Below are 25,484 nucleotides of genomic sequence, written 5' to 3' on the forward strand. Positions count from 1 at the left end.
GGGGAAAATATTTTGGATTTCTTGTTAAAATGACATTTCATTGAGGAAACAAGTTCATTTCATTGAGTAGAATTTCATTTCATGAGTCATTTCATTTAATAACATTTAATTATTTTATAAATGCTGAATTGTATCTTTATTACAATAATGATGCACTCATATTTTGAACATTTTTTTTACATTTCCATGTAAATACAAATGTTAGTAAAAAAAAGACAATATATTGACAGCAATAATGAAAGTTCATTTGCATGAAAAATTTTGATGCAGTTTCCCTGGAAAGGATAAATAATCGAAGTTGTAATCAAATTTCTAATATGTTTATTAAAATATTGACCAAACTCCTGACCAACAGTCTAAATTCAGTCATAAACAGTGATTTCAAGAAAAGCAATGCTTCACGATTTTTCTAGAGGAAATTAATTAAAGTGATCATAGCTTTACAGGCAAATTTTAAAAGTCAGAATTGATTTTAAGTCTCTGTAGATTTTATTATTTTCATTATTGATTATTTAAGTACCCAAAACTCAAAATGGCCAATAATTGATTTGCATCCTTCTTTTTATCAATAATTGATTTCTTCTTTTTTAACTGCCGTCTACATTGGATAATACACAATGAGGAAACAGGGATATTTGATGAAATGTCTACAAATTTCTGTTAGAGTACTAACAAGCTTTTGGTTTCTCTGTCTTCAAATCTCACATTTTCTTGCCAGCAAGACATTTCATTCCAGTTAAATATGGTCTCTTTTCAATCAAGCATCAAGACCAGCCTCTATACATTGTGCACAAGTAAAGGTGTACTGAATACATTGACAGGGGTAATTATAGTGGTATTAGAAACATTGATGTCCCGCACAATACACATTAAAAGTAGATTATTATTTATAATTATTCTTTATAGCCTATTGTTATGAATGACACCCTTGAATAATTGAAACAAATACTTGTAAGTATTCCTAATTAAATTTGCCGTTAATGAGATGTAATACAGGAGAGCGTTTCATGAAAGGACTTGTCAGACATTTTATCCGACAAGTCCCATTTTATACGACAGTTACTATACATGTAGTAACAGTGCCTCTCAGCCTATCAGAATCAAGAAAAGGCGTCAGCAGATCTGACAACTTGTCAGACAAAAATGTTGATGAAACGCTCCCCAGATATATCATTGATATTACACCAGTCAGTTTTGTAATACACCAAATGTATCCGTGAATTCTCAGCTCCGTCCAAGAGGTTGTATATCGCATTGGCAATGGAATAGCATCAGATTAGTGAGACCTATCCTATAGCTTCAGACACACTGGATAATACTCTGGATTCTGGACAGCTTTCACAACAACATCTATGATTCATCAAAACCATATTGAAAGACCTCTGTGGCTATAATAGGAGTCCATGTTGAAATTCATTGCAAGCATAAAATGTATTGATCTTTTCATCAGTCAAACTCCACCCCTTTGGCAGCTTTCCGCCTGTAATATCAATGGTAAGAAAATCAAGAAAGCATGAGTTAGTTTAAGCATCCGGCTATTGGTATGTTGATTGAATCGCATAAATGCATAAATCAAGGAGCTATTATTAGAACTGATAGAAAGAGACACGAGTGTATAGATAAAGTCATACTCTAAGGTTTCGAACCATGTATGGGCCAATCAAGCATGAATCACCTGGTAATGTAATTACCGTAACCAGACCCCCTCAACTTAAAATCCACACCAAATATTCCCTTAAGTATCTAATAGACCCATGTCAAATTTTATGCCCCAAGGTCACGCGGTTGCTAAGTTACAGCCTCACCTAGTAACCAATGCATTGACAGTAAATCGTCATTCTTGAATGTTTTTAAAACATGAGCATTAGGAAAAGTGAATCATTGTGCGGAGTTATTTTCCAGTAGAGAACTTATATTTGCTTTTGTGATGAGCATTCTATCTATACACAATTCACACATTTTAACAGTTGTATACATAAGCGCAAAACTGAAGAAACTGGTAGGACATATTCTCTTGTTTTCATTTAACATATCATCTTTCATGCATTTTCAAATGTTCTTTGAATGATTATTCACATACATATATGATTTCAATGAATCAATATATCAATGCCATGAAAAAATCGAAATTAATTCATGTAGTTAAAAGCGTGAATAACCAAATACATGAATCCAGATGAAAATAAAATAAACAAAGTTATTATATAGAATATATACCACATTATTACATGTATATAACATCTCTGTGTGCTTAAAAAAATCTTGGATATCAAAATTCCACCAGTTTTTCCAGGTAGCATTTCATTTTATGTATACAGTGTATGTACTCAAAATCTAAAAATAAGATTTCAAGGAATGAAACTTGCCAGGTTCCAATATTTTTGTGAGTGCATCACAGTGGGAAAATCACTTGCTGAAGGAAATGAATGATATATGGCTGGGATTAAAAACCCCGACCCTCTGATTTAAAGGAAAGAGTCAACACCATGATGCTTCCACTTGAGATTATTTGTCAATGACTTACTTTTTACTGGAAGGGTTGACTATGCTGAGGCCTTGTTGCTTGACAATCTTGGGCTGGTTTCCTGATTGCTTCTTCATCTCAAAATCTACAAATAACAAATGATAATATCCTAATAATGATCTTACTTGGTAATATGTTACCCTGATGGTTTGTTGGATAACCAGGTACAAGGTACTTGACTTTCACCTATTTTTGTCCCATTCCTTTTCTAATGTTGGACAATTTATTTATTAATTTATTGTTTCATGTGTGTTCACATCATCCACAATCTCATATATGAAAATACAGTGATACATGTTTATTACATAAAGACAATATTACGTAAAGAAAAATATTACATAATCTCTCATTAACAGAGCACACAAAGGTCTTGCAACATAAGCTTGAAGCTTGAGTCATTACAGAACCATTATTTTACGCTAACCAGAAAGAAAAAAAAAAACTGATGAAAGGGTATAGATGAATACAGGTACATGTATATACAATATTTACAAAGAAGTATACAGAGAAGATGACACAAGAATAGAAAGGAGGGTACCCCAATTTATATAAGAATATATGCATAATTTGTCAAGCAAATACAACGACATGAACTATCTTCGAAGAAAACATTATATGCCTACATTTTCATCATAGTTTCGAGATGAGCATGCTCTTAACTGCCTTCTTAAAGGAATATGTTTTACGTGAATTGCGAATACTTTGCGGTAAAGAATTCCAAATATCTGGACCATTATGCCTTATCGACTTATGGGCTAATGCGGTGAGAGGATTGTTTAAGTGTATTGTAACGCTCCCCACTCTCAAATCTCGCCAAATCAATCTTCTCCGTGTGCTCCAATGTAGCTCTCACTGAACTCACGTATACGTCAATCACACACCATTGATTCACGCTAAAATAAGAATCCTTCTGTCATCAGTTTTCATTCACATTAACACAATTTATTTAGTAAGTATTCCATAATCCAATCATGAACAATAATAACTGATTATATAGGTCAATTTACCGATTAATAAGGATTACTATTCTTGTATCTCCCCCGATCTTCTATCTGTTTTCCGTTCGTTCTTCTCTTCTCCCCTGCGCCCTCTACGTTAGAACCTTCAGGCGCTACACTACCCTCTTCTTAGAATGAAACGTCCTCGTTTCGAATTAAAACATAACCAAGGTTCAATATTTGCAAAACACATCTAGAGCAATGTTAAATTTACATTAAAAACAACAACAACAACAAAGTTCGCTTTAAAAGATTTCAATAGAAACGCGATGGCATCTTTCGCAGGCGTTTACTACGGCGTGGTAGCATCTGGTTGCCGGTTCTCTGCTCCTTCGCACGAGGTGGTTCCTGGTCAGATGTGGATGTTTCTTTGCTCTTGGATGTAGCGGCCACTTCTGAGTAGAGTCGCTTCTTCCTTCTTGTTCCTATCTCCGCAGTACGATCTGTATCTGTTGGACAGTCATGCTCTTTCGACTGTGGCTGAAGATAAAGACTTGTCATCGATCTTCTTCAAAGCCCAGTTCGGCACGGGGGCTCCAACATACGTCTTTAAGCGGTTGAAATGAACAACCTTTGGCTTTGATTTAGACGTTTCCTGAATCCGATAGGTCACATCACTGAGAGCATCAATGACAAAGAATGGACCGGTCCAACTCCTCTGTAGCTTGGGAGAAATTCCTTTCTTCCGCCTTTTAGTGTGAAGCCACACCGCATCTCCCTGTTGATAACCTTCCCCTGCCTTGTGAGTGTCATAAGTACGCTTGTTCCGGTCTGTGTTAACCCTCAAGCGCTCTCTTGTCAACTGGTGGGTGTAATTCATGCGGTCCTGCAGTTGCTCTGTGAACTCAGGGTAACTAGATTCTGGAGTCCCAGAGCTTCCAATCAGCAGATCCACTGGAAGTATCATCTGCCTACCCATCATCAGCTCACTAGGAGTGTAACCAGTAGCTTCATGTTGAGACGAGCGGTATGCCATCATGACCAGAGGTAAACATTCATCCCAGTCCTTTTGATGATCAGCAACAGCCTTGGCCAATAAATCCTCCAAGGTCCGGTTGAAACGTTCAACCATTCCGTTACTCTGAGGATGAAATGCTGTAGTTCTGGTCTTTGAACATCCCAAGATCTCACAAACACTTTGGAAAAGAGCTGCCTCGAAATTCCGACCTTGATCAGTATGAAGTTCCAATGGCACACCGTATCTGCAGACAAATTCTTCCACAAAGATTCGTGCAACTGTTGCTGCTTCTTGGTTCGGCATTGCAAAAGACTCAGTCCACTTGGTGAAGTAGTCACAGATTACGAGCACGTATTTGTTGCCTCGATCTGACTGTGGAAGGGGTCCCATGATGTCCATTGATACACGCTCCATTGGAGCACCGACGTTGTATACCTGGAGTGGGGCTCGAGGGCGCCGAGATGGGTTCTTCCTGGACTCACATGTGCGGCAAAGTTTGCACCATAGTTCAACATCCATACTAAGTTGAGGCCAATAGCAACGCCGTCGAATTCTTTCAATTGTCCGTTTGCTACCCATATGACCTGCAACCTTGGATTCATGGCACTCTGCAAAGACTTTCTTGCGCAATGCAACAGGTAGAACCAATTGAAGAGAGATTTCCTTTCCGTTGAGGGATTCCCATCGACGATACAGGACGTCCTCTTTCAACTGTAGCCTTTCCCACTGACTCCAAAGAGACTTTATTTTGGGGCTAAGGGGTGCTACCTCTCGCCATGAGGGACGTGTCCCCTTTTTCTTCCATTGGATGATTTGATCTAACTCGGGGTCCTGGCCCTGTACATCTCTCAAATAGGACTTTGTCCACAAGGGATCTTCCTGTTCATTTGATGGGGCGTCAATGTTACCTTTTGTCAGCTGTACTGCCTCCTGGGTTCCTAAGGTAGCGACATGGATCATTCCAGCTTCAGGACAATCATCTTCGGTATTAGTGCCGACAGATAAGACTTCCTTCAAGTTAGATGTTTTTATGGTGTCGTTTTCTTCCAGTCTTTGACAATGTGAACAGTCCTGACAGGGTCTCCTCGAAAGCGCATCTGCATTTCCATGAATGCGACCTGCCCTGTGTTGAATGTCCATGTCATAGGTACCAAGAAGCTCCAACCACCGTGCTACCTGACCAACAGGATTGCGGAAGTTTAACAGCCACTTCAATGCTCCATGATCTGACCGCACTGTGAATTTCCTTCCATAGAGGTAGTGATGAAATTGTTTCACTCCTTCCACAACAGCAAGTAATTCCTTCCTTGTGACACAATAACGCCTCTCTGCCTTGGACATAGACTTGCTGTAGTATGCTATGACCTTCTCTGTACCATGTTGCACCTGGGTGAGGACTGCTCCGAGTCCGTTTGCACTTGCATCAGTGTCAAGGATAAATGGATCGTCAGCAGTAGGGTATGCAAGGACTGGGGAGTTGGTCAGCTCATGTTTTAGTCTCCTGAAAGCCCCCTCACACTCGTCTGTCCAGTGGAATACTCGTCCCTTCTCTGTAAGCTGGTGGAGCGGTCTTGCAATGTCTCCAAAACCCTTCACAAATTTCCTGTAGTAGGAGCATAGTCCAAGGAAACATCTGACATGGTGAACAGTCTGCGGGGTGGGCCATTCCTTGACACTACTGATCTTTTTGGGATCAGCTGAAACTCCTGCTGCTGATACCACGTGACCCAAGAATGCCACTTCTTTCTGTAACAGGACACATTTATTTGGATTAAGTTTTAATCCAAAGCTCTTCAGCCTGTCAAATATGGTGTCCAGTCGGTCGAGCTGCTCCAGTACAGACGAACTGTATACAATGACGTCATCGAGATATACCAGGCAGATGCTGTTAATCAACTCATCCAGGACTTTTGTCATCAGCCTCTCGAATGTTGCAGGGGCATTGCAGAGCCCAAACGGCATCACACGAAACTGATAAAGGCCATACGCTGTGATGAATGCAGTCTTCTCCCGATCTTGTTCTGACATCTCTACTTGCCAGTAACCACTTTGCAGATCGAGAGTTGAGAACCATTGTGATCCAGACAATCTGTCCAATGAATCATCAATACGTGGGAGTGGAAATGCATCTTTGGTGGTCACATCATTCAGCTTCCTGAAGTCAACGCAGAACCGGGTAGAACCATCCTTCTTCTTGACTAACACAATTGGTGAAGCCCACGGGCTTTCAGACGGTTCAATCACACCACGTCTTGTCATATCCTCAATTTGTGCCGATTCTTCATGTCTTTGATGGACAGGTAATCTCCTTGCTCTCTGTCGAATAGGAGGAAATGTCCCCGTTTCAATCTGGTGCTTCACTACATCTGTTCTCCCCAGGTCCTCTTTACCTCTGGAGAAAACCTCCGAGTGCTTGCAAAGGAGCTTACTTAACTTCACCCTCTCGTCCTTGTTAATAAGTTGTGCGCTGTGTTTCCATGTGTCTTGCAAATGTTCTGGTATCTTCATTCCATCAACAGTTATGTACGGAGTTTTGTCAGTCTTAGAAGGCTTGTCTCCGGAGACAGTTTCCTGCGTAACTACCTCAGCTTTCTGACATTGACCAACGGTGGTCCCTTTGTAAAACTTGACAGGTTGGTTGGATACATTGATGACTCTCACTGGTATTGTCTTGGCGCCCGGCCTCATCACTGCCGCATCAACTAGAACATTTCCTGAGCCAGTCCACTTAGACGAAGGTTCCAGGATTACGTCAGTGAATGCCAAATTGTCTTCCATTTGACCCTTGATAACTTGTCCAGTGAGGGGTGGTAGGGTGACGGTATCACTCACGGTGACTCTGCAACAAGCAGGCGACCCTTCAAAGCTATGGCAAGGGACCTTTACACCATCTACCCACATTTCCCGACGACCAAAATCAACTTTGCATTTCCAGTCCTCCAGGCAATCAAGACCAAGGATTCCATCTTCTTTTACGTCTGCAAACCAAACTAGTTTCCTGCGTAACTTCCCTCCCAGACACATGTTCAGTTCTCCTTTACCCTTGAAGGGAATACTGTGCACATCGCTCGCAGTAGTCATTTTAACACCTATGTCTCTCTCAAGGAGCTCATCACATCCGATGAGTGAGGCAACACTTGTCTTAATGACAGAAACTGAAGCACCGCAATCTACCAGTATCCGGACTGTGTGGTCACCAATCATGACATCAACAAAAAGACCAATATCTCCTGACCTAGCTGATCTAACAGGCATATATCCAGCTTCCTCGATTCTTGTTCCATTGGGCCTTTTGGGAACTTCTACCGGCTCTCGACCCTTAAAGTCGGTAGGTTCTAGTTTTCCTGTTGCTTGCTGTTTCCTTCTGTCATTGCAGGACAATAAGCCTTGAAGTGTCCTTCGCTCCCGCAATTCCAGCATGTAACTCCTTTGTTTTTTTCTGCAAAGGATTTGGTTCTTGATTGAGATCTGTAACCTTTCGACCTATCCTTGGACATATCTGCCATGTCTTTTCTCAACTGGGTGACAGTCAGCTGCAGTTCTTTCACCAATGTCTCCAGTTGATGTTCAGTTGGCTTTTTTCCTTCCTCGGTCTCTGCATTCAGAGTCCGAACTTCTCTGTACTGTACTCGCATTGCTTCTGTAGTCTTGAGCTCAGAGATCCTCGCCGCAACAACGAGTGCATCGTCGATCGTTTCACACTGGGCTTTCATAACCTCGAAGCGAACTTCAGCATCCTTCAGAGCGTCAACGAAACTGTCCTTAGCTAGTGTCCTTCTTGTATCCTCAGATGCACCAGGATATACCTTCCTGATCAGACACTTTACACTATGAGCCAATTCTGTCAAGGTTTCTTCCACTCCCTGCCTCCTGTTCTTGAGCTTCAAACGGTTTAACTCTGCTTGACCTCTTGATGCATAACGGGTAGTCAAGGCGGCTACTAGAAACTCGTAATTCACTCTCTGCGACGGTGACAGTTCCATTAGAATCTCCTGAGCACCACCACGCAGACTTGCTGCGAGAAATACAGCCTTCTCTCGATTGTTCCATGCGTTAATATCTGCTGCTATTTCAAAATGACTTAAATAGCTCTCAAAAACCTCCTTTCCTGTGAATGTGCCTGGCTCATACACTGGCTTTCTGATTGTCCTTTCAGGTGGGCTCACAGACACAATAGGCCTGCCTACCCTCTCAGGCAAGTATTCATGATCCATGGCCGAGTATTCAGGTTGCCTCCTTTCATTTCTTGTACACTGTGCGTCGAAGTTTAGGTGATCAAATGAACTCAGAATGCGTGCGCGATGCGAATCTAGGACCTCTCCTTCCCGATAGTTCCAATCGCCTTGTGCGTCTGGGCGTTCGCTGCCTTGAGATCGCAATGAGTGTGCACTGTCTGCTATCCACCCATTGTGACTACTACTAACGCTTCTTGCGTTGCGGTAGTCATTGTCGAATGTATGTGCCCTGTGCATGGGGCCTGGGATTGAAGCATCATTGCGTCCTGTCAAAACGCTTCCCGCGTTGCGGCCTTCGTTGCCCAACGAACGCACTGTGTGTGTGTTATCAGGAGTCATAGCCCTACTGCGTGCTCTCAGTACGCCTTGTGCGTTGCAGCCTTCGTCGCTCAACGAACGCACTGTGTGTGCGTTATCAGGGGTCGTCGCCCTATTGCGTTCTCTCGAAACGCATTGTGCGTTGTGGCCTTCGTCGCACAACGAACGCACCGCGTGCGTTTTGTCCGGGATCAGCTCCTCACTGCGTCCTCTCAAAACGCTTCCTCCGTTGCGTCTTTCGTCGCTCAACGAACGCACCACGTGTGCGTCATCAGGGGTCGTCGTCCTATTGCGTTCTCTCAAAACGCATTGTGCGTTGTGGCCTTCGTTGCTCAACGAACGCACTGCGTGCGTTTTGTCCGAGATCAGCTCCTCACTGCGTCCTCTCAAAACGCTTCCTCCATTGCGGCTTTCGTCGCTCAACGAACGCACCACGTGTGCGTCATCAGGTGTCGTTGCCCGATTGCGTTCTCTCAAAACGCCTTGTGCGTTGCTGCCTTCGTCGGTGACCGAACGCACCGCGTGCGTACTGTCCAAGATCAGCTCCTCATCATGCCCACTCACATTGCTTCTTGCATCGCGGCCATCGTTGCTTAACACGCACGCTTCGTGCGTAGTGTCAGGATACATCTCGTTTGGTCCGTCCATAACGCCCTGTACGTCGTAGCTCCTGTTGCCCAACGCCGAACGCAGTATGTGCGCGTTGTTTGAAATCCGTTCCTCACTATGTCCGCTCATAACACCTCGTGCGTTATATTCGTTGCCCAACGAACGCACATGGCGAGCGTCCTCCACCATTAACGCATCATACAATCTGCTACCGACGCGTCGTGCGTTCCCATAGGCTGCGTGCTGTGGAAAGCTTCGCACGTGGTCTGACACGTGGTATTCATCTACCGTGACAAATGACGCTCCTTCCTCCGGTTGAATTGTTCCAAAACCATAAGGGATAATTTCATTAGCATGAATAGGGTGTATTCTCGATTCTGAGATTGATGTGGGTTCTGTGGGTTCCATAATTCGTCTAGAATTATCCCGCGACTGCCACCAATGTAACGCTCCCCACTCTCAAATCTCGCCAAATCAATCTTCTCCGTGTGCTCCAATGTAGCTCTCACTGAACTCACGTATACGTCAATCACACACCATTGATTCACGCTAAAATAAGAATCCTTCTGTCATCAGTTTTCATTCACATTAACACAATTTATTTAGTAAGTATTCCATAATCCAATCATGAACAATAATAACTGATTATATAGGTCAATTTACCGATTAATAAGGATTACTATTCTTGTATCTCCCCCGATCTTCTATCTGTTTTCCGTTCGTTCTTCTCTTCTCCCCTGCGCCCTCTACGTTAGAACCTTCAGGCGCTACAATATATTAGATGCCTGTCTTGTGTAGTGTGAGTGAACTGCACTATTCGTTTGAAACACAGAAGTAAAAGAGACCGGCAGGAGTCCTGCATTATATCGAAACATGAATATGGCAGTTTGAAGAAAATGTATGTCGTCAACTTTCAAACACTTTAGTTTTACAAACAGAGGATTTGTGTGGTCTCTAAAACCAGATCGAGTACATATTCGAATAGCTTTCTTTTGCAGAAGAAGAATATTATTTGTCAAACCCTTAGCTGTTGCCCACAGAATATTGCAGTATGAAATGTAAGGTAAAACAAGAGTATTGTATAGCATCAATAATATATTGGTGGCAACGTAATATCTAACTTTGTACAACACACCGATATTTCGAGAGATTGGTGCACTGATGTGATTCACTTGGTCTTTCCAATTAAGTTTTTCATTGATATATACACCAAGGAACTTCGTACATGCTTTTCTTTCGATTGGGGTGCCGTTTAAGTAAATATTTATTGAATGCTTATCATTAGATTTCCTACCACTAAAATGAATGAAATTCGTTTTCATAACGTTGAGAGAGAGTATATTACTTCTAAACCAAGAATCCAACTTTGGCAGTTCAGAGTTAATTGTACGTTCAAGACTTTTGATTTCACGATGAGATAAGAACACACTTGTATCATCCGCAAATAAAGTATACTTAAAAAGATTAGAAACATCACAAATATCATTGATATATACAAGGAATAACAAAGGGCCTAAGTTGGATCCTTGCGGAACGCCACATCTCAGAGACAAGATATCTGACTTAAATGAGTTACAGTAGGTAAATTGTTTTCTCATAGCTAGATAACTTGTAAATATTCTCTTTTTACCACCAGCTACATGAGGAGAGACTTAAAACAGATACTCTATTCTGATAATCAAAAGACAATAGCTGGTATTCTTTGTGTGTGCATGTTTCTCTCTCTTCTAGGGCTGTTATTGTTGAGAAAATTCTCTGTTGATATCATGCAAAAAATATCTTACCGATATGGATAGAAGAACATAATCAATACGCATTTTCCATTTGAAAAGCAACTTTTGAAGGGCCGTTTCCATGAAATCGCGGAAAATCACTGTGTCCCTACATAATAGCGGGTATTATCGACAACAAGAAAAAAGTTATCGATATTGCTAGGTGGCAAAATACAAGCGATTATCGACAGGACTAGCGATAAAGATGTTATCGATAACAGCCCTATTCTCTTCTGATAATGTATTTTGTATCTGTATTGATGTTCATGATCAATTTACTGATACTTGCTTTTGTTATGAGTATCATGATAGCATATATACCTTGGAAATGACCTAGAATAAATGAATGCTCTCTAAAAACATTGTACGGCCAGTTTATAGTAATCTTAATGATGAGATACATGTATATGAATTATTTTACCTGGTAATATGTTGCCCTGGTCAGTGGTACTTGTCCTCTGTTTCTTCAGCAATGCCAACTCTTCTTCTTTTGCTGTAAATGATATTTTAATTAAAAATGATTATTTTTTTTCTGATTCTAAAGGCAACCCCTGTGCTACCATGTGTGCGCTACAGTCTACGCCACAAAAAGTTTATTTGAATAAAAAGAAAATATTCAATAAAAATAACACTGATAATTTCATCGAAATCGGATGTAAAATAAGTAAGTTATGACATTTTAAAGTTTCGTTTAATTTCACAAAACAGTATATGCACATCCTGGTCGGTATGCAAGTAAGGAGACTGATGACGCCATCCACTCACTTTTGTATTTTCTTTTGTATTTTATTATATGAAATATGAAATATTCTCATTTTCTCCTCATTGTCAAGTGAAACAATGATTAATTCCTCCCTGAACATGTGTAATAAGATTTGTTTAATACTATATGGTTTATTAAAGTTGGTCCTAATTGTTAACTCTGTAAAAAATGAAATATTGTATAATTCAAACAATAAAAAACAAACGAAATAGTGAGGGACATCATCGACTAACTCATTTGCATGACACTGAGTTGTGCATATCACTATTTTGTGAAAAATAAGCAAAACTTTAAAATGCCATAACTTTCTTATTCTACATCTGACTTTGATGACATTTTTACCATTATGCTGGTTTGATTTTCTCTATTTATTCAAATCAACATTTTTCCAGGGTGGACTTGACCTTTAATGAAAAGGATTGCTAAAAAAAATATGAAGCCATTTGTGTTGTAAGAAAGTAAGACAATGAGTTGCTTCAACAAATTCTTAACCAATGGCCACTTTTGTGGGCAAAGGGGTATTTTCTTCATAATTCTTCATGAAAATTTTTTAATGGTCTTTTGATTTTCCATCTCTTCATAATGATCACTGTAATAAAGCCAACAAGTGGAATGCCTCTGGCAGTCTCATCTGCATCGCGCGATTCAATATAGCAGCTGTGATTTTGAAAACTACTATAAAATAATTATTCACAAAAACACCATTCATATAAATATGTAATGATACAATACAAAACAAAAGTGGACACAGTGTTTATTGGCCTCGCAACAATTTACCCAAGAATCAACTTGGAGCCTGGGGAGTGTTTCATCAATATTTTCAAGTTGTCAGATTTGACATCTTTCCCTGATGTTGATTGGCTGAGAGGTACTGTTACTATGGTAACTGTCGGATAAAACATCCGACAAGTACATAAATATACTAATGATATAAATGATATGAATGAAATAAATGATATAAATGATACTAATAAAGCCTTTCATTCTGAACAAGTGATTCGCTTTTTTTTTGGGGGGGGGGGGGTTCAATGTTATAATTAAAGAGGTCCTCTTCATACACTTCATCACTGTGTTTACCTGTTAGTTTCTTTTTCAAATTACTGGAATATTCTGCAAAGTAGAAGAGTGCCCTCTGTAAATCAGCTTTGCTCTCATCCGCCCTGGCTTCAAAAAGGTCATAGCTGAGGGCATTTGGACCACTTCCAACTGTCAGGAGGACTTTATGGTTCTGGAGCGTCACTGTAATGTCCCCAGCTCTGAAAGCATTGCTGTAGGGAATAAAGTGGATAGACAATGGAACATTGCATGCATCAGCGTGATGTTATATCGGGGCAGGATCACTACAGGGAGAGGGTGACTGTCCCTCCCCCCCCCTCCCAATCTCCCATGATTATATTTTCAAGTGGTCTGTGCATTCATGTAATGTAAAAATTATTTTTAAAAAAGGAACGCATTAAAGGTCAAGTCCACCTCAGAAAAATGTTGATTTAAATCAATAGAGAAAAATCAGACAAGCACAATGCTGAAAATTTCATCAAAATCGGATGTAAAATAAGAAAGTTATGACATTTCAAAGTTTCGCTTATTTTCAACAAAATAGTTATATGAACGAGCCAGTTACATCCAAATGAGAGAGTCGATGACGTCACTCACTCACTATTTCTTTTGTTTTTTATTGTTTGAATTATACAATATTTCAATTTTTACGAATTTGACGATTAGGACCTCATTGCCTGAAGCACAAAATGTTAAAATAATGGAATTCCACATGTTCAGGGAGGAATGAAACTTCATTTCACATGACAATGACGAGAAAATAAAAATATTTCATATTTCATATAATATAATACAAAAGAAATAGTGAGTGAGTGATGTCATCAACTCTCTCATTTGGATGTAACTGGCTCGTTCATATAACTATTTTGTTGAAAATAAGCGAAACTTTAGAATGCCATAACTTTCTTATTTTACATCCGATTTTGATGAAATTTTCAGTGTTATGCTTGTTGAATTTTTCTCTTTTTATTCAAATCAAGTTTTTGTTGGGGTGGATTTGTCCTTTAAGTAAAATGAAGAAACAGAGAGATAGGAAAGTCAAAATAGATTATTAAGTCTTTGGATTGCCAATTGTGTTAAATCCTAGTAAATAAAACTCTAAGGCCCATATTCTGAAGTCTGGTTAAATTCACACTCTGGTCGAAAGTTGTGTTTTAACAATGGATAGCCAATCGTGACATAAATCTCTAACAGAAGATGTTCATAGTACCAGCCCATTGACTTTCAGATCATTCTAAATAGTCTGTATCGATAAGATAATTGTCTTCACCATTAAAACACATTAGGAAAGAGCATAGTAAAACAAGTATACCGTGTGAACAAATTCTGTCATGTTTGGCTTCCCATAATTATAGCACAGGGTTAGACCACAGAGTCTAAGCTAAACACGAGTTCAGTATATGGGCCTAAATAGTTTTCTGATAGCTCCTGAATCAACCTGATGTTATTCATTTTGTTGAATAATGAAATGACTAACAGTGTAAATAAACTTTAAAAAAATAAGAATTCCTTCAATCTTTTTTCTAGATTATTTTGCCATCTTTGCTATCAGGCTTTTCAATAAAAAAGAAATTTTTGAGTTGATCTGAAAAAAAAACCTAAAATGAAAAATAAATGGCCCCTATAGGCCCTAACGCTATTATTTACAATGTGAATTGGGACATATAATTACAAAGCTGAACTATGACAATTAATGAACAAACCTGAATCTTAAGAAATAAGCCTCATTTGTAGTCACATCTGCCAAATCTCTCTGAAAAGGGAAAAGATACCAGTAATATTTAATGAACTGGAGGTGATGACATAACAGAATGTTGAGAGAGAAAGAGAGTGTGTCAAAGAAAAGAAATAACGACTAAAAGGGAGAAGGATGGAAATACAAAAAGACAGAAAAACAGAAAAAAGGTTTTAAAAGTTTATAAAACGAATATGAGAAAGAAAGATTAAAGAAAGAATGGTAGAACATAAAAAAGACAAAGTGAGAAGGAAATAAAGGAAGCAAGGTGATAATGTCAAAACCAGTATAAACGTAAAATGCATATTATGAATATAAAATCAAGAACCCTCTCAGTGCTTTTCAAATTAATAATATTAATAATAATAATTCAATACTTATATAGCGCCTAACAAAATTTCTCTAAGCATTTACATCATAAAATCTAACTACTTAACTTAATAAACTAAACTCACTTATCAACTTAACTACCTTACATAACTAAACATCCAACGTAACCACCTTACTTATCTGAAATACTAACTTAAAGGGGAATGAAACCTTTGGAACAAATAGGCTTGTGTAGAAACAGAAAAATCAAAGAATAAGAATAAAGAAAGTTTGAGAAAAATCGGACAAATAGTGAGAAAGTTATGAGCATTTGAATATTGCAATCACTAATGCTATGGAGATCCTCACATTGGCAATACGACAAGGATGTGTGATGTCACTGATGAACAACTTTCCCTTTGGTGGACTATAAAATACCCTCAAAATGTCTCTTTTTGCTTTTTGTATTATGATACAAACTCTTTATCCATGATGTATTCTTAAAAAATATGTATTACATGCCCTCATGTAGACAGAACACATGATTTATGGATAGATGTGATAAAAGAGGCAATTCTAGTGAAATATATAAAGTAATGGGGAGAGTTGTTCACAAGTGACATCACACATCTTTGTCGCATTGCCAATTTGCTATCTCCATAGCATTAGTGATCGCAATATTCAAATGCTCATAACTTTCTCATTAAATTTGTCAGATTTTTCTCAAACTTTCGTTGATCTGTTTCTTTGATTTTTCTGTTTTCACACAAGCGATCTTGTTCCAAAGGTTTCATTCTCCTTTAACTATGGGCATATTAACTGTAAAAAATCATAGGCCTACTATTTACGCAAGAGATATGTCTTAAGTGCTACTTTAAAGGAACTTAGAGAAGAATGTGATCAAATTGAGAATGAAATTTGCTGAGCAAGATTTCTGCTGCAAGGCATGAGTTCAGATTATTGTCTATGTGCTTTATAACAGGAGTTTCAGCACAACATTAAGTGTTCTATAAATTTACTATAAACAAGCAAGGCATAGGATACAAGATGAATGAATTTTTCAATTTTGAAGGCAGTCAAATAAGTATACCTTCCATTAACTGAAGTTGAAGTAATTTTTTTCAACCAGATTATTAGCAATCTTCAAAATGAATTTCTCCTGATTGCAAAGCCTGTGTACAGCTTTGGTAAAGGGTCAATAATGTGATTGATAATCGAATATCATCTAATATGACAGTCTTACTGAAGCGTAGAGACCGTTAGATATTTTTCCAACTGCACTTCTCTGAGAAAATTTCAAATATTCAAATCTTGGATATATAGCGCCCTCTCTCGGCGATGCTTGTTTTAAATTTAAAAAATGGGCATTCAAGCACTTATCTTATAAATTTAGTGATTAGATATCCAAAAGTTACAAAGAACATATCTTGAAAGTTTCAGCCCATTCCATGATTTGGAAAAGGATTTAATTGAAAGACAAAAACACACAGATATTTTAATTTGATCGGGTGACCCGATCAAGTTAAATTTCCATGTAAAATCGCAAAATTTATCCTTTAAAACACATTTTCATTTCATATCCTCCACATCATAACTGTTATTGGGCATATCCATTCATATTAGCTAGCAATGAATTGGAATAGTGATAGGTGCATTTTGGTGGATTTACCAAAACTATACACAAGCTTTAAGAGATTCCTGTTATCCCAATAGATTTTCACATAGCATTACAGAATATGATACAAACATGCATACATATTCTATCCAAACCAAACTTCAATTCAAGTTTAACAAATCTTTCAGAATCTGGAGATTTAATGAATACATTGAATGCATTTTTTTCTTACATGAGATTCCAACTGTGAGGAGTCCATGGCCAGTCGCCACACATCAATGCCAGTTGTTACACTGTGAAAAAAAGATAAAAATATTAAATGAAATGATAAAACAAAATGAAAAAAAGATGACCCCGAGGGGGCCACTTCCAATACCAGGAGCGACGAAAGAAAAGTGAAAAAATGATCTTGTTTTCAAGATTGGGCATATTATGTACATAACGTAATAAGGGTGTCAATAACACTAAAACAATGAAAGAATGATATACATTTCTCTAGAAAAGATACGTCTATAGGGTCAAATTTGCAAGGGTATAAAAGACTAAAATGCTTTATAAAGGATGTACTGCTTGCCCCCAACACCACATGTTTAGAGTCCGATTTGAGCGAGGTGTGGGAGGTGGGGCGGTACTAAACCCAATAAGGTAAAGCCGACATTCATGATCATGTGACGTCCATAACATAACATTGTCATTGTACTTGTTTAGGGGGTCAATCCAGGAAATGTCTGTCAAAGGGTTTGGGTTTCCCATGCCAATACTTATTATGTTAATAGACCCGTTCGTAGTTACTTCAAGGGCAATTTTGGTCAAATGACCTTTCATTTCTTTCATCATGATAGGCAGATTTCAAAGAAAGATATTACGTAAGCTTGCCTTACATAGCAGGATGAAGAAATTGAATAGACCAGGTGACTAGAATAGCACACCAATGAACACTTAATGAAGGTATTTGTTGCATTCCTACTTTGAATGCATATCTTAGCATGTTGCACAATGTACTTGACAAACTGAGAAATACCAGTCGTTCGTGGAAGCATTGTTGTTTTTTGTGGATGTAAATGAAAGCGACAATTCAAAAGAATATATGAATAATCAAGACTTCAAAGTTGGTGCTTATCTCATTAGATTTTAAAGCACCATGTCACTTTAGTACAAATGACCTTCTTCTGATCATGCGTAGAATCTTTTGATCATGCGCAGAAAGGAACTACGAACTGGCTTATAAGGGGTGCATTTTCAGAATAAAAAAAAAATACTTAAGGGTGCTTTTCAAATCCCCATGGTATCCACTCGTCAATGAAAGTGCCCCCCTCCCCAGGGTGTCTGACACAAACATACTTACCCTCACATGTAACATACATAACATACAGCAAGCACCCAGGCACTCATTCAATGAACATGATATGACCTTGTTCTCCGTTACTACTCTGTGTGGTGAAATAAGGTTGGAAAGTAATGTTTGGCAAAACAAGGCCAATTTAAGGAATTTGACTGCATTAATTTAAAGATGAATCCACACATAACAGTAGTCTTAACCATTTGATGAGTAAAAAATTATTCTTATACCTTGAAAAGTGTGGGGGGTGATTGTTCATGCCATCCCCCCCCCCCCTCCAAAAATTGGGGGGATGTATCCCCCATCCCCCCGGGATTTATGCCCATGTTTCCAAAAAGTCAATAGGTGAGTTGTCCAGCTTGCCCTCAAAGTTTCTTTCTATGTTTTGAGTGAACAATGTAGCTAAACTTAGCACTGTCCATCTTCCCATTTTCTGGCAGCCAAGTTGATTATCTATTCATGTGACATGTTTCCATGGCTCACACAGACCTAAGTCAGCATAGACTTCAAAATGCCTATTTTCAGCCACTAACAAATTAGCCCACACAGTATAGCATAGGTTATAGGAGTCGATCATGCCATGGACCAATATGCATACACTATTTTATGGAGTAGACTCCTATTTAAGCCTTATTTTTCACTATTTAGGAGATTTTGAGGTGAGTTTTTAGCAATGTCTGTAATAATAATGCTAATAAAGAGTATGTAGTGACTTGACTATAGCTTTTCATATATCTACATCTATATATTCTTTTCTTGTATATATTTTCATTTATATTTCAATATTCTGTTCATGTTGTATATAAATTCTTTCTTTTATTTCCAATTTCATATCTATATTCTAACTTGTTTCTGCCATGTGCAATTACTTTACTTGCACAGAACAAGGCACCTCATTTCCTGCCCAAATCTACTTGGCAAACACATTCTTATATTAAGAAACAACCTTTCTTTTGTCCTAGACTTGGAGCAAACATCCTTTCATTGTTCCTTGTTTATTGCAATGAACTTGCAGGTATACTTCATCACTACAGAGATGCTTGCATGTTTACTTTTCTCACAGTCTGCTTCTCTCTTCTTTGTTCTTCTCAACTGTGTTTTGCCCCCCTTTTTGGCGCTTATTTCTTTGTTTCACCTTTTCTGATGTTGGTAAAAACAACTTGTTTTCTCTACCACATCATCACTCTACTCTCTGCCTTCGTCCTAACCACTCATGCTGACCATCTCATCCAGCTGCTAGTGAGGATCGAACCAAATCTTGTGGAGGATCATTTTATACTCATTTCTCTATCTTTTTCAATTCTTACTTCATACCGTCACTTCCACTCCTTCGAAGTTTATATTCTCTGCATACTTAATGAGCTCATTTCTTCGCGAGATATTTTGTGACGTCTGTCCCTTTTTTCTAATCTATTTGAAATTGTGAAGTGTATATATTTCTTGTCACTGGATTTGTGAAATTTACCTGAGCGGCTGGATCCTCTGGCGAGCAAGAATTTAAGGTAGGACCTAACTTTTATATAAATATTAGGAAATCAGAACCCAATTTGTTGAAGTTGCCGGCCCAACTAGCATATCAAACATTCAATCTAAGTTGGCGCCATCACAAACCCCTCCACTCCCCACGCATGAAACTACAGTCGACCAACTATCTGCGCAGGTTGCCCAGCTCACAATGCAGGTTCAAGCATTAACCTGCTCCATGCTGGAAAACCAGAGAGGTCGCAGTCGACAGCGCAAGTCGAAAGACTCAAGCAAACGCCCACAGTCAGTTTCGCGCAGCCCGCATCGCAGTGAGCAGCATGCAGGTGCCCAGTGCTGGTATCACTGGAAGCATGGGAGTAGTGCTCAAAAGTGCATTAGTCCTTGCTCTTTCTCAGCAAGACAAGCCCAGGGAAACGGTCCCGCCAAGGAATAGCGGCGACTAACCCCCTTGGCAGCACCCAACCCAGTCGCCTTTTCTTTGTCAACGACAAGTACACTGGTACACGATATCTCGTCGACACAGGTGCTGAGGTGAGCATTTTCCCTCATTCAAAATTGGGGAAACCGGCTAGGGTTGACGCAACAAATATCCAACTGCAGGCTGTAAATCGATCGCCAATCAAGACTTTCGGACAAAAGTCTTTCACACTTGATCTTGGTTTAAGGCGTGTTTTCCGCTGGATATTTGTTGTGACAGACATACCCACGCCGATTTTGGGTGCCGATTTTCTTGATCAGTTCGGACTGTTGGTTGATATCAAACACCGCCGATTGATAGACACCACAACAACTCTCACAGTCCAGGGATGTGGTTCATATACTGGTACTATTAGCCCGATGTATGTTCAACATGACTCATCGGAGCGGTTTCACTCCATTCTCCGTCAATATCCGGATATCACACGACCGGTTTACAAGCACTCGGAAGTGAAACATACTACCACGCATCACATCCCAACTCGAGGCCCGCCCGCGGCAGCGCGCCCTCGTCGTCTTGCTCCAGATCGTCAGAGAATTGCCCAGGCAGAGTTCGAGCACATGCTTGAACTTGGCATTATCCGACAATCTGAGAGCAACTGGTCAAGTCCATTGCACATGGTTCCCAAGAAAACGCCAGGGGACTGGCGGCCTTGTGGTGATTATCGCTTGCTCAACGCTCGCACGGTCCCGGATCGATACCCTATCCCACACTTACAAGATTTCTCTTCAACTCTTGCAGGCAAGACAATTTTTTCGAAAATTGACCTCGTTAGGGCATATCATCAGATCCCAGTCGAGCCTAGCGACATTCACAAGACTGCCGTGACCACTCCATTTGGCTTATTCGAATTCGTTCGATTGCCATTCGGCCTTCGGAATGCAGCTCAAACATTCCAGCGATTGATGGACACCGTCATTCGCGGCCTCCCATTTGTCTATGTTTATCTTGATGATATACTGGTAGCCAGTTCCTCTAAGGATGAACATGAGACACATCTCCGTCTGCTATTCGATCGCCTGCGGGAGTATGGCATCATTGTCAATCCCTCGAAATGTCAGTTTGGTGCTTCATCACTATCTTTCCTCGGACATATGGTGGACAACACCGGAATCCGACCTCTTAGCGACAAAGTGAAAATCATCCGTGATTTTCCCGCCCCTACTTCACTTACCAAACTTCGAGAATTCCTGGGATTGGTCAACTTCTACAGGCGATTCATTCCTCATTGTGCAGAGGTGCTGCAACCTCTGACTGATCTGTTGAAAAACAGAACAAAAAAGAACATGCCAATTGATCTGGGAGAGAAAGAGCTTCTTGCTTTCAAACATGCTAAAGATCAGTTGGCTAATTCTACTGTTCTTGTGCACCCTCGCACTGATGTTCCCTTATGCCTCCTAGTTGACGCATCTGATGTAGGAGTTGGGGGAGCCATCCAACAACAAGTTGATGGAGTTTGGCAACCTCTGGCTTTCTTCTCTAAGAGGTTACAACCAGCTGAGACCAAATACAGCACTTTTGGTAGGGAGTTGCTTGCAGCATATCTTGGTATCAAGCACTTCCGTCATCTCCTTGAAGGTAGGTCATTTACTATCTACACTGACCACAAACCTCTTACTCATGCACTCAAGTCGAAACCGGATAGGCATTCGCCACGAGAAATCCGGCAACTCGATTTCATTTCGCAGTTCACATCTGATATTCAGCACATATCAGGTAAGGCGAACACAGCAGCAGACGCCCTCTCTCGTCTGTATATTGACAGAGTTGACTCTTCCTCAATCATAGACTTTGCGGCCATCGCAAAAGATCAGGAAGATGTAACTGAGGTGAAAGATTCCTCACTTCAACTCAGATCAATTGCTCTCCCAGGTTCTACCACTACTGTTCTGTGCGATATATCAACTGGTACTGCCAGGCCTCTAGTTCCAGTCAAACACAGAAGAGCTATCTTTGATTCCCTTCATGGACTTTCTCATCCAGGAATCAAAGCTACTCAAAAGCTCATTACAGAACGCTTTGTTTGGCCTAGCATCAACGCTGATGTCAGAAAATGGGCCAAATCATGTCTCGAGTGTCAAAAGTGTAAAGTACATCAACACACCAAAGCACCACTTGGTACTTTCACTTCACCTGATGCACGCTTCTCTCATGTGCACATTGACCTCGTTGGCCCGCTTCCTTCATCAGAGGGCAACAATTATCTTCTCACTTGTGTTGATCGCTACACTAGATGGCCTGAAGCTATCCCTATCCCAGACATCACTGCGGAGACGGTAGCACGTGCATTTGTGGCCAGGTGGGTAGCAGTGTTTGGCGCACCTACTACCATCACAACAGACAGAGGTAGGCAATTTGAGTCAGCACTTTTTCTCGCACTCACCAACCTCCTTGGCACTAAACGCATCCGCACAACAGCATACCATCCTGCCGCAAATGGTTTAGTGGAGCGTTTTCATCGCCAACTAAAAGCTTCTCTCAAAGCTCATAACAAGGTCCGTTGGACTGAGTCACTCCCTTTAGTCTTGCTGGGTATACGCACAGCAATCAAGGCTGACATTGGATGCTCTGCAGCAGAACTTGTGTTTGGGACTACAGTCACTCTACCTGCACAATTTGTAGCTCCTTCACAATTCGACGCTGCTGATGATCCATCTAACTATGCCCACAGACTAAAGAGAATGATGCGGGAATTACATCCCACTCCTACTCGAAAACAGCACACTCGCACACAGGTACATCCTGAACTCCATTCTTCATCTCACATCTTTCTACGAGATGATGCTGTTACAAAGCCGTTGCAGCCTCCTTACAGAGGACCCTTCCGAGTCATTCGTCGTACTGACAAGTTTTTCACCATTGATTATAATGGTAAACGTGAAAATGTCAGTGTCGACAGACTGAAACCGGCTTTCATCGAGCAGGATGTTATCACTCCTTCATCTTCTCATCAAAATCCACCTGACCAAGTTCATCAACAATCCAACTCCACGGACTTGGCAGGGGATTCTGATGACAAGCATACGCCTCCCGAAATTCTTAAGACCCGTTCTGGTCGCCATGTGAGGTTTCCTGCCAAGTACGTTCAATTTTTCGGAGACGGTTGAAACATGTCTCAAAATTCACTAATGTTTCCAGTCCTTTTATTTTCTTGTTTTATATAGCCAAGTTCCCTTTTACATTCCCTTGTCGATTTGTTACTACATTTCTATTCGGTACAAATCTAGGGGGGAGCTACTGTAGTGACTTGACTATAGCTTTTCATATATCTACATCTATATATTCTTTTCTTGTATATATTTTCATTTATATTTCAATATTCTGTTCATGTTGTATATAAATTCTTTCTTTTATTTCCAATTTCATATCTATATTCTAACTTGGTTCTGCCATGTGCAATACTTTACTTGCACAGAACAAGGCACCTCATTTCCTGCCCAAATCTACTTGGCAAACACATTCTTATATTAAGAAACAACCTTTCTTTTGTCCTAGACTTGGAGCAAACATCCTTTCATTGTTCCTTGTTTATTGCAATGAACTTGCAGGTATACTTCATCACTACAGAGATGCTTGCATGTTTACTTTTCTCACAGTCTGCTTCTCTCTTCTTTGTTCTTCTCAACTGTGTTTTGCCCCCCTTTTTGGCGCTTATTTCTTTGTTTCACCTTTTCTGATGTTGGTAAAAACAACTTGTTTTCTCTACCACATCATCACTCTACTCTCTGCCTTCGTCCTAACCACTCATGCTGACCATCTCATCCAGCTGCTAGTGAGGATCGAACCAAATCTTGTGGAGGATCATTTTATACTCATTTCTCTATCTTTTTCAATTCTTACTTCATACCGTCACCTCCACTCCTTCGAAGTTTATATTCTCTGCATACTTAATGAGCTCATTTCTTCGCGAGATATTTTGTGACGTCTGTCCCTTTTTTCTAATCTATTTGAAATTGTGAAGTGTATATATTTCTTGTCACTGGATTTGTGAAATTTACCTGAGCGGCTGGATCCTCTGGCGAGCAAGAATTTAAGGTAGGACCTAACTTTTATATAAATATTAGGAAATCAGAACCCAATTTCCTAAAAGTATATTAAGCCATTAAGGTCATGGGCAGAAATCCCAGGGGGACAGGGGGATGCATCCCCCTACCAAAAATAGTAGGGGGGGCAGTCAAATGTATTGCCGTACACATGCATGACCAAATTATTTCTAAACACCCCCTAAACAAGTTTTTTCTCTGTGTGCAAATTAACCCCTAAACAAGTTTTTCGCGGGCTTTATTTACACAATTTGGCCCCTAAACAAGTTGTCGCCAAAATATGACCTCAGGGAAAAACATACCCTAAACACGTTTGGCTAGTCTTTAAAAAAAATAAGCTTTGGAAAAAAATACCCTTAATAGTAATACGTTTGACCCTGCGATTGACCATTGACCATGAGTCTTTCAAAACCACCCTTTTTCTTCAATATCTGTGTTTTTGATACCCTTGAATGCACCTACGGCCCACTTCCAAAACTGAAAATACACCCCTTTAAGTTTAAAAACAATTCTTGGGGTGTAAAGCATTATATTTGACTGCCCCCCCCCCCTGGTACCTATCAAATCATAATGCCCATTTCTATTTTTGGTCTTTTATGGTGGAGGAAAATATATAATTCACAATCAAAATAATACATGTATTTTGGACTAAATGACTTTACATTTTTGTTGATAACCTTTTTTTTTGTCTTGTCAAATTTTACAGCCCCTGGTACCTTTGGGGGGAGATTTCCACTCATATATTATAACTTAAGGTTCTATAACATTAAATGCTTCTTTGCTATTTCGTTTTTTTTTCTCCTTTTTTTGTCCGACGTTAACTCATCTAACGTTAGACTTAGATCTACTTAGTGAGTAACTTAGTCTACTTATACTAGTACTACTACTTAGTCTTGAGGACGCAATGATGATGACTTTTTATTTAAAATCCTGTCATTTACTTCTTCATCATTGACAGGATTTTTTAAAAGTCATCATCATTGCGTCCTCACTCCTGAAGACTAGTAATTAGTATCGTTAAGTCTACTTACTGTAATATCCATGAATCTTTGTCGCAAGACGTGAAACATAAATACTTGGTTGATTCATTTTTCACAATGAAATGATGACAATCAGCCTCCGCGTCTCTGGCTGCAGATTTGGCCGAAGACATCTTTCAGTTTCACAGACAAAAAAAAGCAAGTGCATTGATGATTACATGCAGCGCAGTGCTAGTGCAGTGGAGCAGGGCTGAAGTTGGGGAATTT

The 25,484-nt window shown here is 39.7% G+C and overlaps 1 protein-coding gene across 1 annotated transcript; it reads right to left on the minus strand.

The window, feature by feature from the left end:
• Positions 1 to 1,340: 1,340 nt before the first annotated feature.
• Positions 1,341 to 25,407, minus strand: LOC121423652 (protein PAXX-like). The gene is made up of 7 exons (XM_041619066.1): positions 25,269 to 25,407; positions 17,125 to 17,185; positions 14,937 to 14,986; positions 13,255 to 13,445; positions 11,836 to 11,907; positions 2,525 to 2,609; positions 1,341 to 1,480 (listed from the first exon to the last, which is right to left on the minus strand). Exons 1-7 carry the CDS (start codon positions 25,388 to 25,390, stop codon positions 1,447 to 1,449), a joined length of 615 nt encoding a protein of 204 aa, XP_041475000.1. The 5' UTR covers positions 25,391 to 25,407; the 3' UTR covers positions 1,341 to 1,446.
• Positions 25,408 to 25,484: the final 77 nt, after the last annotated feature.

The sequence above is a fragment of the Lytechinus variegatus genome, chromosome 11 (assembly GCF_018143015.1).
Source record: "Lytechinus variegatus isolate NC3 chromosome 11, Lvar_3.0, whole genome shotgun sequence".
In the NCBI taxonomy this organism is placed as follows: domain Eukaryota; kingdom Metazoa; phylum Echinodermata; class Echinoidea; order Temnopleuroida; family Toxopneustidae; genus Lytechinus; species Lytechinus variegatus.

What these genes read in the sequence shown, in the direction of transcription:
- LOC121423652 (XM_041619066.1), bottom strand. Translation starts at nt 25,390, where the DNA reads ATGTCTTCGGCCAAATCTGCAGCCAGAGACGCGGAGGCTGATTGTCAT. An exon ending in AAAGATTCATGGATATTACA is followed by an intron (nt 17,186 to 25,268) that starts GTAAGTAGACTT and finishes TTTTTTTCACAG; the next exon opens with TGTAACAACTGGCATTGATG. An exon ending in GTCAACCCTTCCAGTAAAAA is followed by an intron (nt 1,481 to 2,524) that starts GTAAGTCATTGA and finishes TTGATATTACAG; the next exon opens with GCGGAAAGCTGCCAAAGGGG.